This window comes from Acanthamoeba castellanii (assembly GCF_000313135.1).
Source record: "Acanthamoeba castellanii str. Neff unplaced genomic scaffold scf7180000084753, whole genome shotgun sequence".
Taxonomy (NCBI): domain Eukaryota; phylum Discosea; order Longamoebia; family Acanthamoebidae; genus Acanthamoeba; species Acanthamoeba castellanii.
The window spans coordinates 350,955-367,531 of NW_004457538.1; the positions used below are offsets into that span (position 1 = coordinate 350,955).

The following is a 16,577-nucleotide window of genomic DNA, read 5'->3' on the forward strand; positions in this document are numbered from 1 at the left end:
CATTGGTCAGACTAACCAAAGAAAGTGCTGCGTGCGTGCGTGCAGAGGAGGCGGAGAGGGAGGCGGCGTCGACGAAGCGGGAGCTGGAGGACGTCAAGGTGAAGCGCGAGGAGGCCCGCAAGCGCCTCCGCCTCAAGCAGCAGCAGCAGATCCAGTCTCTCAAGGTACGCCCCCCACCCACCCCACCCCACCTCACCCCCGCAGAGCTCCCGCGTTCACGTCGGCAAACCCGAATTGTCTCCACCAACCAACCGACCGACCGACCGACCAACCGGCCCGTGGCAATTGTGCGGTGGCGCGCGTGTGCGCGTGTGCGCAGATGAATTCGATGCAGCGGCAGATAGGGCAGAAGCAGCAGTCCCTCGCGGCGCCCCCGCCCGGTGCCACCTACCCCCCCCCCACCCCGCCGCCCGTTGTGGCGCGCCTTGCATTGACCCTCGTTGACCTCCGATCTGGTGGTGGCTGGTGGCAGGGTCGCGTGCGAGTTCGCGGCAGAGCACGCGGGCGTCGAGGCGGGTGTCAGGAGGTCAGGTGGTGAGCCACATCACGCGCGTCATCCAGGAGATGGCCCGTCTGGAGGCCACCGTGACGTCGGCCGAGGAGGCCCAGGCGCGGGCCGAGAGCGAGCTGCTCGAATACGCCGCCGAGCGACGAAAGACCGAGGAGGCCCTCGTCGCCATGCAACAACAGCTCGAAAATGTAAGAATCACCCATCATCCCCGATCACAAGACACATTCAACTCTCCCAGGCAACAACCCTGTAAATATGTTGCATGGTAACAAACCAGGTGACCACCATGCTGGGGTCGGCGATCGACGAGATGCGGGGCGACGCGCAGCTCGTGGAGCTGCTCACGGAGGTCAAGGTGGGCCTCAACGGGTGCCACATGATCCTCACCTGCAAGACCCTCACCCTGCCCGCCGCCGGTGGCGCTCAGGGAGGCGCCGCCGCCTCCTCCCAGCAGGAGAAGCTCGCCAGGTGCGCACCCCCTCCCCCCAAAAAAATGCAATCTGCGCGCAATTCGAATGCCTGACCGGCCGGCCGCTCGTGAAGGCGCCGCGGCATGACCTTTGGCGCGGCCCCCGCCGTGCCGTCGGCGCCTGCCCCGCCGCCCCCCGCCCCCGCATCGTCCGGCTTTGTTCCTCCGCCTCCGCCGCCCGGTGCGCACGAATTTCTTTTCTTTTCTTTTCTTTCATGCTGGCGCGTGCAGCTCGGGTGGTGTGCTGACCAGCGCGCAACGTCTGTGGTGCCCCGTGCGGCCAACAGCGGCCGACTTATCTCTGCTGTCGGCCATCCGAGAAGGCAAGCAGTCGGCTGACCTGCAGGCCCTGCGTCAGGTTTCTACTTCCACACCCCTAAGTCTCACACACACGCCACGCGCACCACCGCACACGCACGCGCACGCACTGGTGCCTCACTATCTGATGTATGTTGCTGTGACCGGGGATGTGCCGAGCAGAAGAGGGCGAGCATGCGCAAGAGCGTGGTGGTCGTCCAATCTCTCACGGACACCCTCCGCGAAGCCATGAAGATGCGCAATGATGCCATGATGGGCGGTGAGGACGACGATGACGAAGACGAGGATGACTGGCTTGGCTGAAAAGTTCTCTTTGTTTTAAAGAAGAAGTCTCACCCAATCTTTTCGCTGCAAGTGACCAACAGTCGAGAAGAGACGTCGACGTTTTGCGGGGGTGCGGTTTGTTTTTACTACTAAAACAACATGTTGTAAGCTCAAGTACAGGGGGGGTGCTCCACCAACGACACCAGTCTGGCTGGCCGGTGGTGAAGGGGATGTCTTCATAACACATTTTTCTATAAAGTGGCATTGGGCGCGGTGGTCGCGAGAGAGTGGCACCCACTCCTCAGAGAACCTTGAGGAGGTCCTGGGCCTTGCGCTTGTCGCCGACCGTGTAGGGGAGCTGCTTGCCGAGCTGGAGCTGCTGGTGGAGGGTGCCGTCGTGGAGGGCCATGTTGAGGTCACGCGAGAGGAAGCGCTCCTGGGGCAGTGAGTCATGGAGGTGCCTGGGCGAGGACGAGGCCATCCAGCTGCCCCACGCGGGCATGGCGTAGCTGGCAGGCTCGGGGGTCTCGCCGGCGAAGAAGGTCGAGGGCGACGGCAGGACGGCCGAGTGCTGCGACATGTGGTCGTGCTCGGCTCCAAAGGGCATGCTCGAGGGCACGTTGAGGCCGGTGAAGCCCGGCGTGTAGGTGGTGTGGCGCGAGTGGCCCGACGAGGAGGAGCCGGGGAAGCTGGCCGAGGAGACCGACGAGGCGTCGGGGATGGCCAGCGAGAGGTTCTTCTTGTTGAGCTTCTGCGCGAACTGCTGCTCCTGGTGGAGCCGGCCGGCCGACGAGGCCCTGCGCATCTCCTCGGCGTACTGGCCGCCGCTGCCGGGGGGAGTCGGCGGGTTGGAGTGGGGCGACTGGGGCTTGGCGCCCTCGAACGTGGGCGACACAGAGCCGGGCGCGGCGAAGCTACCACGGTGGCTCGGAGGCGACTGCGAGCAGTGGTTGGGGGGGGGCAGGTAAGCGACATAGCTCTGCTGCTGTAGAGGGGGTTGTGGGGGGGTGCGTACGATGCGGCCACCGGGGGTGCTGCTGTTGGCGTTGACGTTGTTGGCGGAGGTACTCGGGGCAGAGTAGAGGGAGGGGGTGATGATGTTGCTACGGGACGGGGACGAGGAGGACTGCTGCTGGGACGACGGGAACTGGCCGGTGCGCGTGGCCGGGTAGCCGCCACCCACCATGTAGGGCGCGGGGTAGCTCGCGGCCAACTGCTGCTGGGGCGCAGAGAGGCGGGCGAAGCCGGCGGTGGGCGACACGGGCTTGACACCGAGAGGAGGCGAAGGTCCGCGGGGCACGAGCGTCGGCACGGGGGCGGCCGAGGGGCTAGAGCGGCCGTCGTGGTGCGCGGCGGGGGCGAGGGGCTTGACCGCGACGACGGGGTGAGAGGGGGCGGCGGCGGAGGCGGCCTGGAGGGGGGCGGGGCTCTCAACGCGGGCCTTCTTGGCGGGCGACTCCTTGCTGCTGGCGCACGTGCCGGTCACGAGGGCCTTGTTCTTCTTGCCGAACAGCTTGGGGTAGTCGTCGCTGGTGAGGGGCTCGGCGTGGGGTTCTTCGAAGCCGCCGTCGGTGTAGCGCAGGAGCAGCTGATCCATGTCGCTGCTGCTGTACTGCGTCAGCTTGTTGTTACCGATGACGATCAGGGCGACTTCGCAGCCGCACAAGATGGCGAGCTCCATGGCCTTCTTTACCAGACCATTCTTGCGCTTGTTGAACGTGGCCTAAAATCACAACGTGCACAAGAAAAGAGGATGAGCCATTCATTCCAATAATGAACCAGGCGCAGCAGGGCTGTTGTTGTTGTTGTTGATGATGATGATGGCAGACGTACCAAGCGAGTCCTCTCATTGGTGATCCTTTCGATCTTGATCTTGTTCCGTCCCATTGATGTGCGTGTAGCGATGCTTTGTAGCGGTGGTCCCTCCCTCTACTCTGTCCCAAGTACCTGCGATGCGATTGACGAGTAGAACTGCTTCTGTTGGGCGATTGGATGTGGATGCGGCTTGCTGGTGTCGAGTATGAAGTGGCTGGCCGAGGAGAGATGCGGCGCGGATGGTGAAGAAGTGCGGCTAAAGGCTGAAGTGGCGAGGAAAGTGTTGGCGGATAGGGTAGATATGGGCGTGGGCTGGCGATGGGCAGATGGAAGGGTTAAAAAATAAAATGGCCCTCTAAATTAAGCTGTGGCGAAGAAGTGGCGAGGCGGCAGGTGGCAAGAAGCAGAAGCTGTTCGATGAACGAGAGGTATGCTGACGATTGATCTCGCTAGTTAGAGCTCAAACAGTCGGCTCGAGGAATCCTCTCAGTAGCTGCGACTGTGTGCTGGAGTAGCGATGGAAACAGGGACTGCAAGTGCTGAGAGAAAGCAATGGACAAGAAAGAGAAATTAGATCGAGCTTCAACGCAGTCATCCAAAATATAGAGGCAAGTTCGCATACCCCTTGGAAGATGGAGGTGCTGAGGTACGGCCGCTTTCGTTGGTGGATCGTCGAAGGAGAAGCTTATGCGTGGAAGGCTGAGCCTTAGGAGCTTGCTGGAGGAGTACTACTGGGAGTATTGATGCTCTTGGCCGAATAAAATGGGTCGATTACTGCGCTCGGGGCAAGATCGGGAACGTTCGTTGAGGTGGTATTAGAGTTCTAGCGAGTGGTTGCTGATGTCGGGAGTAGAGGAATTTCTTTCGATCAGGTGGTCGCGTTCGGGGCGAGATTTGGGAGCGAGGGTCTTGTCGAAGCGGTGGAGCGGTGGCCGAGGTGGAGGAGTAGTTCGCGGTGCGGTGGTGGTGCGGTGAACAAAGGAAGGCTATTTGCGGCGGAGGCTCCGCTTTTTTCGGTTGCGGGAAGGAGGCGCAACACGAGCGCAACGGCCGACCAATGGCCAAAGGGCCTCTGGAATGCAACCATCTGGGCAACGCATTCCTTGCCTTTCGGAAGCTTTGTCGCAATCCTCGGGCCTCGGCACGTGCTTCGGGGGGTGCGCACTGTTGTCGCGATGATCCAAGGACCACGCAGTTTGAAAGTTCACTGGTGGCCACGGAAGCGGTTCCACCAATGGACCATCTTCTTTGAATCGATTGCCGGTGTTCTGGCAAGTTTCTCCATTTCGAACCGGGATAATTGTAGGGTTGGCGACGGTGCCAGGAATGCTTGGCACTTTACTGGAATGGTATTTCTTCTTCTCTGAGTTCGTGAAGTTCAACGCCAGGAGTTCACTTACGCTTCTTGGTGGGGCCTAATTAGGGTACAGCTGCCAGAACGCGAGAAAAGGGGTTCTTGGCACGGCTCGCTGCGATCAGTCCACCAGCGGTGGCAGCGAGTCGATCGCGCTCACCTGGTTCGTTGTTGCCGGCAAAGTAGCTGTCGACGACGATGACGAAGACGAGGGAGTGTCTTTGGTGGGCGGGGGCACGGTGGCGGGAGCGTAGGCCGCCAAGAAGGCGCGTAGTTCCTCCAGTAGGTGCGGCGAGAGCTGCCCACCGAGCTCTTCCACCGAAGTGGGTCCAGCCGGCACGTCATCGTGGCCCTCCTCCTCAGCCGCCTTCGCATCTGCATCGATGGCCTCCTCCTTGCTTTCGCTCTCCTCCTCTTCGTCATCTTCGACGGGCGTGCCGGCACGCGGGCGCTGGGCGCGGTACAGAAGCGCCGCCAGGAACTCCAGCGTGGCCTTCTTCAATCGCGGCGCACTCGCCCTGTGCGTCGACCCCAAGCCATGACGAAATCGTGAGAAAAAGCGAACGTGTGAGAGGCGTGAAGGGGAAGAAGATGATGATAACGATTACGATGATGAAACGATAGATGAAGATGATGATGAAAAAATGAGATGAAGTGGGAGTGGTACCGGTCGGAGAGCTCCAGCATCCAGGTGGCGTTGGAGGATTCGAGGGACTGCTCGAGCGCGGCCTCGCACAGCTGCTTAAGGTCGTCGAGGAGGAAGCGATCGGCGGCGAGCAGGAGCTCCACCACGGTGTCCGGGTTGATGTTCGGAAGCGACGGGTCATCGGCGGCCGCCTCCTCGATGCTTCCGCTGGCGCTGGTGCCGTTGCTGCTGACGGTCTCCTCGGCCGGCAGTCGGCCCGTGTAGATGTACTCGAGCATCGCCATAAACACGCGCGGCTGCGTGCCCTGGATGGCCACCGGCTTGCTCTTGGCTGTGTCATGTGTGTGTGGTGTGTGCTGTGGTGAGACGGCTGACAACAAACAGGTCAGCGGGTGGGACGCAACGTACGTTGTTCGCCCTCGGCAAAGGAGGAGCCGAAGATGCGCTTGAAGTAGTCCGAGCGGGAGGTGAGGAGCACCTTGTGCGCGTGCACGTGCCTCACCTGGCCCTCGGCCTCCCCCTCCTCCTCGTCGGCCACGGCGAACACGACGTCGCTCCACTCCGGGCCGTCCACCACCTGCGCCAGCTCGGCGGCAAACGTTGACTTGGGCGGCTTGTACTGGCGCGAGTGGCTCTGGCTGTGCAGCTGGGCCTGCTCGTGTGTGTCGTATGTCGTGTGCCGTGTTAAAGAGATGAATGAGAGGAGAAGCAGCAAGGCACGGTACCGTGCAGAGGGCCTCGAGGCGGGGCAGGCGGAACTTGGCGGCCACGCGCTTGATCTCGCCCAGCCAGTGAGAGGCGGCCTTGAGGTGGTCGGTGTAGAGGTAGTGCAGGACGGCGGTGAACACCTGCTGACGCATCTGCGGGAGCTGCACCACGGGGTTGGGGTCGGGGCTCGAGTCGGCGTCGGTCGGGCGGAAGCGGTGGGCGAGGAGCGTGTAGGCGCCGAGGTAGGGGCAGCGCGCGAACACGATGGCCCGATGGGCCGCGAAGGTCTTCCCGTCCACGCGGAAGCTCACGTCGCTGTACCGCGGGTTGTTCAGCGCCACCTTAAAGTCGAACGCGAACAGCGTCGACGATCCCGCTGCACACCACACACACACACACACACACATTCACGTCAGCGCGTGTCGTTGGTCGTGTCGTGTGCGTGTTGTGTGTACCATTCACCGCGAGACTGTGCTTGGCGCCGGCGGCAGTCTGTACAATGCGCTCGCCCTGCACCGCCATCATCACATTGTTGGCATTCTTGCATACAAGAGTGTGAGTGGGAGTGGGGGGGGGGAGGACGTACGCCGATGCGGCGGATGAGCTTGGGCACGAGCTGGAAGCGGTGGTTGCCGTGGCCGAGCACGCCGTAGCTGCCCCAGCCCCACGAGTACACGCTCCCGTCGCGCGCCGTGGCCAGGTTGTGGAGATGACCGCACGACACGTGCGCGATGTGCTTCCCATCGAAGCAGCCCGACAAGCTGCGCGGCGTCGCGCAGATCATCGCTGCCGACTTCTCCGCTCTCTGACCTGCATTCACTCAATTTAATTAGTCACCCACTTGTTTGCATGCCGTGTCGCGTCGCGTGTGCGGTGGTGCGTGTCGCGTCGTGTGCGTGTGCGTGTCGTGTCGTGAGTAATGAGCGTACCGGTGGCCCAATCTTCGTAGGCGTTGGTACCGCCCTGCTGACCGTACTCAGCGCTGCCCCAGGTCCACACGGTGCCGCTCACGCCCAGGGCGAGGGTGTGGTGCGAGCCGCACGCGATCTGCACGATGCGCTCGCCCGCGGACTCGACGCCCTCTTCGGCGGGCACCAGGGCTTCGACCCGCCGCGGGAAGCGCTCGTCGGACGACACCCCGTGGCCCAGCTGCCCGAACACGCCCAGCCCAAACGTATACACCTGCGTACATCGACGTACAATGTAAGTCGTGTGTGTGCGGTGTGTGGTGTGTGGTGTGTGGTATGTGGTGTGTGGTATGTGGTGTGTGGTGTGTGGTGTGTGGTGTGTGGTGTGTGGTGTGTGGTGTGTGGTGTGTGGTGTGTGGTGTGTGGTGTGTGGTGTGTGGTGTGTGGTGTGTGGTGGTGTTGTGCACGGTGGGGAGCACGTACATGGCCGGCGGCCGAGAGGAGTACGCTGTGCTGCTGCCCGCAGGTGGCGCTGACGATGTGTACGCCCTGCAGATGAGGCACCAGTTGCGGCACACCTGAGCGAGGTGGTGCACACACGAGCAAACACACACAGGTCAGTTCGGCCGCTCGCCTCGCGCACACACCAGGCGCGTCGACGTACTCTGGTTGTAGCGATGGCCGAGGCCCAGCTGGCACTTCTCGTTGAAGCCCCACGAGTAGACCTCGCCCTGCGACGTGACCGCCAGCGAGAACGAGTAGCCGGCCGCCACCTCGACCACCTTGACGTGCTGGAGGCCGGTGACCACTTCGGGGCTGGGCTGCGTGTAGGGCGTGAACGACCCGAAGTTCTGCACGCGCGACAACTCCTCCAACTCCTCACCCGTAGCACCCGCTGCACCCCACCGCACACGCACACACACCACAACGCCACAGATGTAAGACGCCATGGTGAAGATGGCAATGCTGTTAACGAAGAAGAAGAGGAAGAAGAACGCACCGGCGTAGTAGGTGCTGTGGGAGCGGCCGACCATGCGCTTCATGCGGTCGGAGTTGAGGCCGGAGAGGCCGATGGCCATGCCGAAGTACTCCTTGTTGGCGGAGCCTTCGACGTGCTTGTGGAGCATGCCCCACTGGTAGAGCTTGCCGCCCACGGTGACGGCCAGGCAGTGGTTGTAGCCGCACACGCCGGCCACCACGCGCTCGTGCCGCAGGCCCTCCACCCGCACGGGCTTGAGCGCGTTGGCGGCCTTGCGCTCGCCGTTGCCCAGCTGGCCCTCCTTGGCCCGGCCCCACACGTACACGTCGCCCGTCTCGCCCACCGCCATCGAGTGCTGCTCCCCGCACGCCACGCTACGGATCCGCTTGCCCCTGCATATGCGTGTGTCGTGTCGTGTCGGCTAAAGTGAGAAAAATTGCGCGCTACACGCGAGTAGCGGATGTGTGCCATGTGAGGCGAGGATGGTGGATGGTGGCGGAGGACGGAAGACCTGAAGCGCTCGAGGAGGATGGGCTCGAGGGCTTCCTTGTTGTCGCGGCCGGCGCCCAGTTCGCCCACCTTGCCAGTGCCCCTGCAGCCACACACGCGCCACGCAACGCAACTCAACGTCAGCCCCCCCTTGGCACCACTCCCCATTCGCGTGTGTGTGCGTGGAAGAGGTGCAAAGGGGAGGGAGCACGCACCAACTCAATACGGACATGCTGCGTGTGTTGGTTTTGTGTTTAGCTTGCTCGGTCGGTGTAGATGAGAGTGGCTACCACTGCAGCTAGCTCTTTCAAACAAATCACGAATCGGAAAAGATGCGAGGCGGTTGTGTGTGGTGCGGCGAAGAGGTGCGGCGCCAGCAAGTGATGACGGCGCGATTTGGCGGTGGTCTCCGGGGGCCGGAAACTAGGGTCGGACGATGATGGTGGTGATGATGGCTGACAGGCCACAACGCAATGCAGCGCGGTGCTCTCGGTTCGTGGGGGAATGAGGAAATGGTGGCTCGGCCGAGCGCCCGGCATTCACGTCCGCTGTAGCTCCACCCGCCCCGGCGTTCCGCTTCCGCGGTTAGCGTAAGAGACCCTTCCACTACAATTTTAAGTTAACAGACGGACACGCCCGCAGTAGGACCCCACCGCACGCCTACTGCGCTCCTCAGCCCGCGCAGGAGACGCTTCCTCGCCTCTCCTGCACTTCTTCTGCTTCGGCGAAAGGGAGAATCTTCCGAGAGAAACTCGCTGAAAAAACAATTTCCCCTTTTTTCTTTAAGACGTCGGTGTTTGTCTGCGCGTTTGTCTGCGTCGTATTCGTGGCGGCCAACGTGCAAGATAAGACCTACTGGTGCTACCACCGTTTGAACATCCACCTTGCTCTTGCTTGTCTCTCTCAAGACTGTACCACCAGCTGAATTGCAGCAGTGGTTAACAAAAGAACAAAAAGAGGGGACAACATGTGCATGCCCACAAGCTTGTCGTTGTTACAACAAACAAAAGACTGCACAGAGCTTCTAAAGAGACTAGAAGCGAAGGGTGATGGCGGCCACACCCTGGGCGGGCAGGTAGAACGAATCAAACGTGATCGCCTGTTCCGAAAGAGAGAGAGAGAGAGAGAGTTCACCATCAGGCCAACAGATTGATGAAGAAGTTTGTTTGTTGGGGGAGGGGGGGCAAACGTACCGAGGAGTTGCGGGTGTAGCTGATCTTCTCCTGCTGGAGCTCGCTCTCTCGACGGAGGAGGTGGACCAGCTCGCGATCGAGGTACGCGGGGCTGCCCACCGCCTTCCACGCCGCCGCCGCATTGCAGTGGGTGTCGTCGATGCGCTCCAGCGTACCGTAGCCGTTAGCCGACAAGGGCAGCTGCGCAGAACGAAGAAGAAGAAGAACTGATGAGCTCACAAAACTCTTCATGGCGACGAAGGGGGCGATTGTGGTTTGGGGGAGAGCGTACGCCGCTGACGGTGATGGTGACGGTCTCGGTCTTGATGGGGTTGTTGGGAATGTTGTGGTTGTAGGCGATGATGATCACCTCCTTCTTCTCCTGGTTGAGGATGGCGAAGGTGCCCACCGTCGGGTGGTCGGGACCCGAAACAGCCATGCGCTCCCTGCCCGTGCGGTGCAGAATCTCGAACGCCCTACACACGCGCACACACGCGCCGACGTGGTGAGAATGATGGGCCGTGGCAATCGGGCGAGGGTGCGAGATGTTACCTGTAGGCGGGCTTGGGGACCTGGTGGATGGTCATCAGGCCGAATCCCTGGTGGAAGGGGAGCGAGTCGAAACCGCCCTCCTCGAAGATGTCGGAGAAAGTCTGCAGATGTCGTTGTGTTGAACATTAACGCAAAGACAACAATAAAAATAAACAACAGATTAATCTGTAGATGATTCTACAAGATGCAAAAGATGGATTTGAGAGGGGGTGCTTACCCAGTAGGACATGAACTCGACGATGTCCTGGACCTCCTGCACGTTGTACATGACGAATGCCGAGGCGTAGGGGTCATCGTGCTTGCCGGGGTAGAAGAGGCCGCTGTTGTACTCGGAGTAGATCACGGGGAAGGGGCTGGCCTCCTCCCTCGCCTTGGTGAACACCTTCTTCATGATGTCGCGCTGGAGCGGCTGCACGTCGGTCGGGTACTCGTGCGTCGAGATGAAATCGAGCGGCACTGCACATCCCCCATCACTCAGTATCGTGTCGTGTGCCGTGCGCTGTATGTCGTGTGCGGGCGGCGCGTACGGTTGTTGGCCAGGACGAAGGACTTGAAGGCGGGGATCCACTGGCTCTGGGCGGTGGCGGGGCCGCCGACACGGAGGCGCGAGTCGATCTGCTTGATGGCGCGCGAGGTGTAGCTGTAGAGCTTGAAGTAGTCGGCCTGAGTGCCGGTCCAGAAGTCCAGGTTGGGCTCGTTCCACACCTCAAAGTACCACGACCTCACCTGCGACACGCACACACGCACGACGCACGGGCCGGCTTAGAACTCGGAGCAGTGTGGAATGCCCGATAGAGGAACATACCTCATCAATGCCGTAGCGCTCGATGGTGTGACGGATGTGGGCAGTCACCAGGTCGGTCCACTTCTCGTAGTCCTGTGATCAGATCACCCAATCACGAGACACCGACGATTGGTTGGCCAACCACAACCAGATCAAAGTTTACGTCGACGCTGAGAGAAAGTGCCCCCGGGGTGGGTACCTTGGGCGGCGAGGTGTTGCCCTTGTAGTGGAACACGTACGTCGAGTTGGACGCCAGCGCCTCCGGCATGAAGCTGTGTGCGCGATAATCCACGCAACACGTGTGGTAGTCGCGTCAGTCAAAGTTGCGTTTGATCTTTTGAGAAGAAGGCCTTGGTCATTGAATTGAAATGGCCATACCTGAGCTCGACGTAGGGCTTCATCCCGATGGAGAGGAGGAAGTCGTAGATGGAGTCCAGGTTGAAGAACGAGTAGGTCTGCTTTCCGCTGGCATCGACCGACAGCAGCGTCGAAAGGTCGTCATCATAAATGCCATGGAACCTCTATGGACCCGCACACAGAGAGAGAGAGGGGCGTAAGTGTCGGTGTAACCCCCCAGCGCGTGACCCTTCGCAAATCCGAATTATAGTCGACACCGCGCCATTAAATGTTGCACAACACGCTGTTGGCCTCGAGGTGGTGGCACGCACCACAAACTTGACGCCGAGGTCGCGGCGGGCCATCTCGAGGTGGGCGCGGTAGTCCTCGCGGAGGGCAAGCAGGGCGTGGCCCGAACCCACGCACTCCTTCCAGTAGTGCTTCCACTGAATCGTGGGCTGTACAGTTCAACCACCCCGACATGGCGCGGAGTATTTAGTTTACGGAAGCTTTGAGGCCGTAATAAAATTGCTCCAGTGGCAAGCTTTTGTTATTTTGATTCGGGGGGGACAAGGTGGTACCTTGTTGGCATCAACAACAAAGTTGAGGGAGCCGGCGGCGTCGACGGACTCGAACGAGCGGGTCGACGGGGCGGAAAGAGCGGCGGCGACAGCCAGCAGGACGAAGGCCAGGCTCACCAGTGTCATCAGCGAAATGCGACGCATGTTGAGGGAATACTTCTACTTCAACAAACGCTCACCTGAGAACGGAGTGAGGTTGTTGTGCTTGTGAAGCCGGACAAGAAGAAAGCCCGCCAACGTGAAAATGATACTGCCTCTTCTGCCACCGATCGTCCACCGCGATTGGTCCCGGCAAACCCACAAAATCCTGATATTGGCAGGATCGAGAAAAGCACACAAGAAGCCAAGAAAAACAAGGGTTTTCTCTGGACAATCAAAATCAGCAGATAGAAAAAATCGAACGATTCAGAATGCAGAGGAGAGGCACCATGCTCGCGGCCGCTTCGTGGGGAAGGGGTGGCAGTGCGCTCCCTTCCGGCCGCCTTGCCTTCTTGGCTTCCTCTTTCCGCCGTAACGCCCCCCTGCCTTTCAATTTTGCGCCTTTTAATCTCCGTTGCTTTCCCAATTCATCTTGGTTGAGCTGCTCTCATCTTGCCGGCGACACTCTGACCGTGTGCCCTTTTCCCGTGCGACTTGGTGCCAGGGCCACTCACCACCTCGACCGACGTGAGTTTTGAGAACGTGAGCCTGCACTCGGCGCTACTCCAAGTGGCACAGGTCAAGGGCCTCACCGCCTCAGCTCTCGAGTCGTGGAACCGAGCAAGCCGGCTGGTCCTCGAGCCCGCTGGCCTCAACACGGTGGGCGACCTGCTGTCGCTCCCCGCCCAGGACGTCGACGAGGACCTCCTCACCAACAACGACTCGGCCGCGCAGCGCGCCAAGCACCTGCGCGAGCTGGCCCTGCCCAAGGGCGTGCTGCGCGCACTCGTCCACATGCGCTCGGGCCACCACGACGAGGCCCTGCGTGGTCTCGCCACCGCCCTGGCCAAGCGCCAGCCGCCCGTCTCCCCTTTCGCGGAGGCCGAGGAGACGCCCGCCGAAACGTCGGAAGACGAGACAAGCCCCCAAGCTGCGCAATAAATATTACCAAACGAAATTTACAAAAACCAGAACTATTTGCAAACAACGTTTCGATTCTGTGAACTTAGGGGCCAAACAAACTGGCGCAGCTTCGAAGTGGTTTCTTTCTTTCTCTTTCTTCGGTATCGTATCCATCACCATGTCCGACTCGCTCACTCTCAAGGGTGTCCTCCGGGGCCACAGCGGCTGGGTTAACTCCATTGCCACCACCACCGAGAACAATGACATGATCCTGTCCGCCTCCAGGGGTACATCTCTCCACCTGCTTTCCGCTGCTCCATTCTTGCGATTCGCGATAGTAAACGCCATCAAATTCGACCCTTCTAATTTGTCATTGCTTGCTGCTTGCAGACAAGACCCTGCTCGTGTGGAACCTCACCCGCGATGAGGACAACTACGGTCAGCCCAAGAGGGCCCTCAAGGGTCACTCCCACTTCGTCAATGACGTCGTCATCTCGTCGGACGGCCAGTTCGCCCTCTCCGCTTCGTGGGGTATGTACCATCACCAGATTTCTACTTTTGTCCACCATTTTTTAATCCCCAATCGAATTTGCGGGCAATTTTCTCATGATGAATTTTTCTACGCGTCTTCAGATAACACCCTCCGCCTGTGGGACCTGAACGCCGGCACCACCACCCGCCGCTTCGTGGGCCACAGCAAGGACGTCCTGTCCGTCGCCTTCTCGGCCGACAACAGGCAGATCGTGTCGGGCTCGCGCGACAGGAGCATCAAGCTGTGGAACACCCTGGGTGAGTGCAAGTACACCATCGATGGTGAGGGTGCGCACACCGAGTGGGTCAGCTGCGTGAGGTTCTCGCCCAACGCTGCCAACCCCGTCATCGTGTCGTCCGGCTGGGACAAGCTGGTCAAGGTGTGGAACCTCCACAACTGCCGCCTGAGGACCAACCTCCGCGGCCACACCGGCTACGTCAACACCGTGACCGTCTCCCCCGACGGCTCGCTCTGCGCCTCTGGCGGCAAGGACGGCACTGCCATGCTCTGGGACCTGAACGAGGGCAAGCACCTGTCCTCGCTCGAGGGTGGTGAGATCATCCACTCGCTCGTCTTCTCGCCCAACCGCTACTGGCTCTGCGCTGCCACCACCACTGGCATCCGCATCTGGGATCTCGAGAGCAAGAGCGTCGTCGCCGAGCTCAACAAGAACAACTGCGCCGGCTTCTTCGGTGATGACGACACCCCCAAGGACAAGAACCCCACCCCCATCTCCCTCGCCTGGTCCGCCGATGGCTCCACCCTCTTCGCCGGCTACACCGACAGCGTCATCCGTGTCTTCGAGACCTCGCTGTAAAGTGGTTCTGTTGGTCTACCACCTCCTAGTCTATGCCCCCTCTCAAATAGACACGTCCTACACACACTCTCTCTTGATCTGGTCCACCCCAATCTCAATCTTCCAACGTTCTTTTTGAAGGATGATTTGAGTAGAACGAAGATGTGGTGGCGCTGCACATCAAGATTGGTGCGGGTGGCCGAAGAGGTCGAGCAGGCGTTCGGCGGCGATACCTACAGGCAAGGTGCCGCGGGCCACCTCGCGCTCGAGCGAGCCCAGCTGTTGCTGCACGTTGGGGTCCTGCTTGAACCGGTCCACGAGCTCGTCGGCGATGAGCCGCCACAGCCACTGCCGCTTCTGCTCCTCCCTGCGCCGCCACAGCTCGCCCGTCTCCTGGTCACCGCACACACCACACGCGCAACCCTCATCAGCACGCCGCCCCCGAGCAGATGTGTGTGTGTGGCGGCGACCCACGCCTCTCCGACTCGCACCATCATGGTCTTCCGGTACTCCTCGAAGGTGGCAATGACGTCATCCACGCCCTTCCCCGTGGCCGCCGAGCAGGCCATCACCTGAGGCGGGCGGGGGAAGATGGCAGGTGAGGATTGGGCGCACACGAAGTTCCTTGCGTGTCGTGTGTGTCGTGGGTGGCGAGGAGCACCCTGGGCATCCAGTCGAACGACTTGGGGTGGATGAGCTTGAGGGCGCTCTGGTACTCGAACTGCGTCTTGCGGGCGGCGTCGGCCAAGTCGCCGTCGGCCTTGTTCACCACGATGAGGTCGGCCAACTCCATCACGCCCTTCTTGATCCCCTGGAGCTCGTCGCCGCCACCGGGCGACACCTGGTCGCACAGCACAACACAGCACACAAGCAGGCGAGGCCTTGTCACACGCGACACACACACACGCACACACGCACACGGCGCACAGACTGAGACGGGGGACAATGACGTACGAGAAGGAGGAACATGTCGACCATGGCCTCCACCGCCGTTTCCGATTGGCCGACGCCCACCGTCTCCACGATGATCGTGTCATAGCCAGCGCCCTCGCATATGGCGATGGTCTCGCTCATGTAGCGCGTCACTCCGCCTGCCCGTCACCGCTCCCATCAATCGCGTGTCGCCACCACCATCAAACGACTGCAGTGTGTGTGTGTGTGTCGTGTCGTGTCGTGTCGTGTCGTGTCGTGTCGTGTCGTGTGTGTCGTGTTGACGGGTGGAGGGTACCCAGAGTGCCGCGCGTTGGCGAGGGTCGCACAAAGGCATCCGGATGATTGGAGAGCCGCAACATCCGCGTCTTGTCGCCCAATATGCTCCCTCCTGTTCGCGCCGACGACGGGTCCACCGCCTGACCGGAAGGAGCACCACACGCGCGTGAGATTTCGCCCAGTGGCACGCGCCATGGCACGCAGGGAAACGTACGAGGACAGCCAATTGGTGCTCTCGCTCTACCAGCCGCATACCGAGCGCTTCGATAAACGTCGACTGTCGCACACACACACACACACCACGCACACGCACACGCACACACACAATCGCACACGCACACATCGTTAGCGAGTGGACAGGAAAAGAGAGGCGAGAGGCCCACCTTGCCCACGCCCGGCGGGCCGGAGATGCCGACGCGGAAGGTCGAAGTCGTCGGGTGGCGCGACAGACACGATGACGAAGAGGTGGGCGCGGCGGTGGCGGCGGCCAGGCGGGCGAGGAGGGCCTCAGCCGTGCGGCGGTCGCGGTGCCGGGACGACTCAACCAGCGTCACGGCCTGCGCCACCGCTCGCCGCTCGCCGCGCATGACGCGCCCCGCCAGCGCTGACACCCGCTCTTCCTCTTCTGCCAACCACCGTACAATTATTATATATTTTATAGGCTCATTTTATTCACAAAGTTAATTTTTAAATGGCAATAAATGAATTATACTGCAATTAAAAATGTGAGATGTACCGCTGTTGGTGGTGTAGGGCCGACGTAGCGGATTGGCGAGACCCGGCAGCAAAAGGCCTGCTGGGCGAAGGCACATCTGCTGTGGCAGCTTGCAGCCAGTACCGACACGTGAGGGCAGGACTGCCCACTGGCTGCCACGGCACCTCCACGCTCCTGCCGACGTCGCTCGCATCTTCCTTCGCTCTGTTTTTTTTGCTTTTAATTTTTTTCTTTCACTTTTTTTTGCTTTATTGCAATCGTTTCCAATTGATTTCGGTAAAGAAAACTACAAATATGAAAAGAATGCTGCGATAATAACCCCTTCTCTGAAGTCGTCGCACCTTCTTTCATCTATCATTCTCTCATTGGAATTGATCAAGAGAGCTCATTATTTTTTT

The 16,577-nt window shown here is 60.7% G+C and overlaps 7 protein-coding genes across 7 annotated transcripts in view; 3 read left to right on the forward strand and 4 right to left on the reverse strand.

Moving 5' to 3' along the window:
• The window catches only part of ACA1_199940 (uncharacterized protein), a gene marked incomplete at both ends in the record, with an annotated part of 2,077 nt that extends 476 nt beyond the window's left edge, over positions 1–1,601 (forward strand). Inside the window, 7 exons of the mRNA XM_004341742.1 lie at positions 46–164; positions 320–380; positions 473–699; positions 789–979; positions 1,055–1,161; positions 1,268–1,338; positions 1,461–1,601. Of these exons, the coding sequence (XP_004341790.1) occupies positions 46–164; positions 320–380; positions 473–699; positions 789–979; positions 1,055–1,161; positions 1,268–1,338; positions 1,461–1,601 (917 nt within the window). The remainder of the gene's footprint in view (positions 1–45; positions 165–319; positions 381–472; positions 700–788; positions 980–1,054; positions 1,162–1,267; positions 1,339–1,460) is intronic.
• Positions 1,602–1,863: 262 nt separating this feature from the next.
• On the reverse strand, positions 1,864–3,449 carry ACA1_199950 (SRFtype transcription factor (DNA-binding and dimerization domain) domain containing protein; the record flags this gene model as incomplete). The annotated part of the gene is made up of 3 exons (XM_004341743.1): positions 1,864–2,499; positions 2,578–3,285; positions 3,396–3,449. The coding sequence occupies 3 exons, from the start codon at positions 3,447–3,449 to the stop codon at positions 1,864–1,866; spliced, it is 1,398 nt and encodes a 465-aa protein (XP_004341791.1).
• A 1,403-nt stretch (positions 3,450–4,852) lies between these two features.
• Positions 4,853–8,563, reverse strand: ACA1_199960 (regulator of chromosome condensation (RCC1) repeat domain containing protein; the record flags this gene model as incomplete). The annotated part of the gene is made up of 11 exons (XM_004341744.1): positions 4,853–5,249; positions 5,399–5,708; positions 5,786–6,029; positions 6,103–6,461; positions 6,541–6,595; positions 6,672–6,895; positions 7,015–7,267; positions 7,477–7,571; positions 7,658–7,888; positions 7,994–8,364; positions 8,484–8,563. Coding segments are annotated over 11 exons (2,619 nt in total), but the record flags the coding sequence as incomplete, so codon positions are not given.
• A 931-nt stretch (positions 8,564–9,494) lies between these two features.
• ACA1_199970 (glycoside hydrolase family protein) lies at positions 9,495–12,030 on the reverse strand (the record flags this gene model as incomplete). The annotated part of the gene is made up of 11 exons (XM_004341745.1): positions 9,495–9,560; positions 9,655–9,834; positions 9,926–10,109; positions 10,186–10,286; positions 10,403–10,641; positions 10,713–10,911; positions 10,991–11,062; positions 11,169–11,241; positions 11,348–11,490; positions 11,638–11,763; positions 11,887–12,030. The coding sequence occupies 11 exons, from the start codon at positions 12,028–12,030 to the stop codon at positions 9,495–9,497; spliced, it is 1,527 nt and encodes a 508-aa protein (XP_004341793.1).
• Positions 12,031–12,314: 284 nt separating this feature from the next.
• ACA1_199980 (uncharacterized protein) lies at positions 12,315–12,966 on the forward strand (the record flags this gene model as incomplete). The annotated part of the gene is made up of 2 exons (XM_004341746.1): positions 12,315–12,348; positions 12,530–12,966. The coding sequence occupies 2 exons, from the start codon at positions 12,315–12,317 to the stop codon at positions 12,964–12,966; spliced, it is 471 nt and encodes a 156-aa protein (XP_004341794.1).
• Positions 12,967–13,105: 139 nt separating this feature from the next.
• ACA1_199990 (guanine nucleotide-binding protein beta subunit, putative) lies at positions 13,106–14,276 on the forward strand (the record flags this gene model as incomplete). The annotated part of the gene is made up of 3 exons (XM_004341747.1): positions 13,106–13,214; positions 13,318–13,458; positions 13,561–14,276. 3 exons carry the CDS (start codon positions 13,106–13,108, stop codon positions 14,274–14,276), a joined length of 966 nt encoding a protein of 321 aa, XP_004341795.1.
• A 159-nt stretch (positions 14,277–14,435) lies between these two features.
• On the reverse strand, positions 14,436–16,276 carry ACA1_200000 (LAO/AO transport system ATPase; the record flags this gene model as incomplete). The annotated part of the gene is made up of 8 exons (XM_004341748.1): positions 14,436–14,648; positions 14,747–14,827; positions 14,917–15,096; positions 15,210–15,346; positions 15,484–15,604; positions 15,679–15,741; positions 15,848–16,089; positions 16,201–16,276. 8 exons carry the CDS (start codon positions 16,274–16,276, stop codon positions 14,436–14,438), a joined length of 1,113 nt encoding a protein of 370 aa, XP_004341796.1.
• Positions 16,277–16,577: the final 301 nt, after the last annotated feature.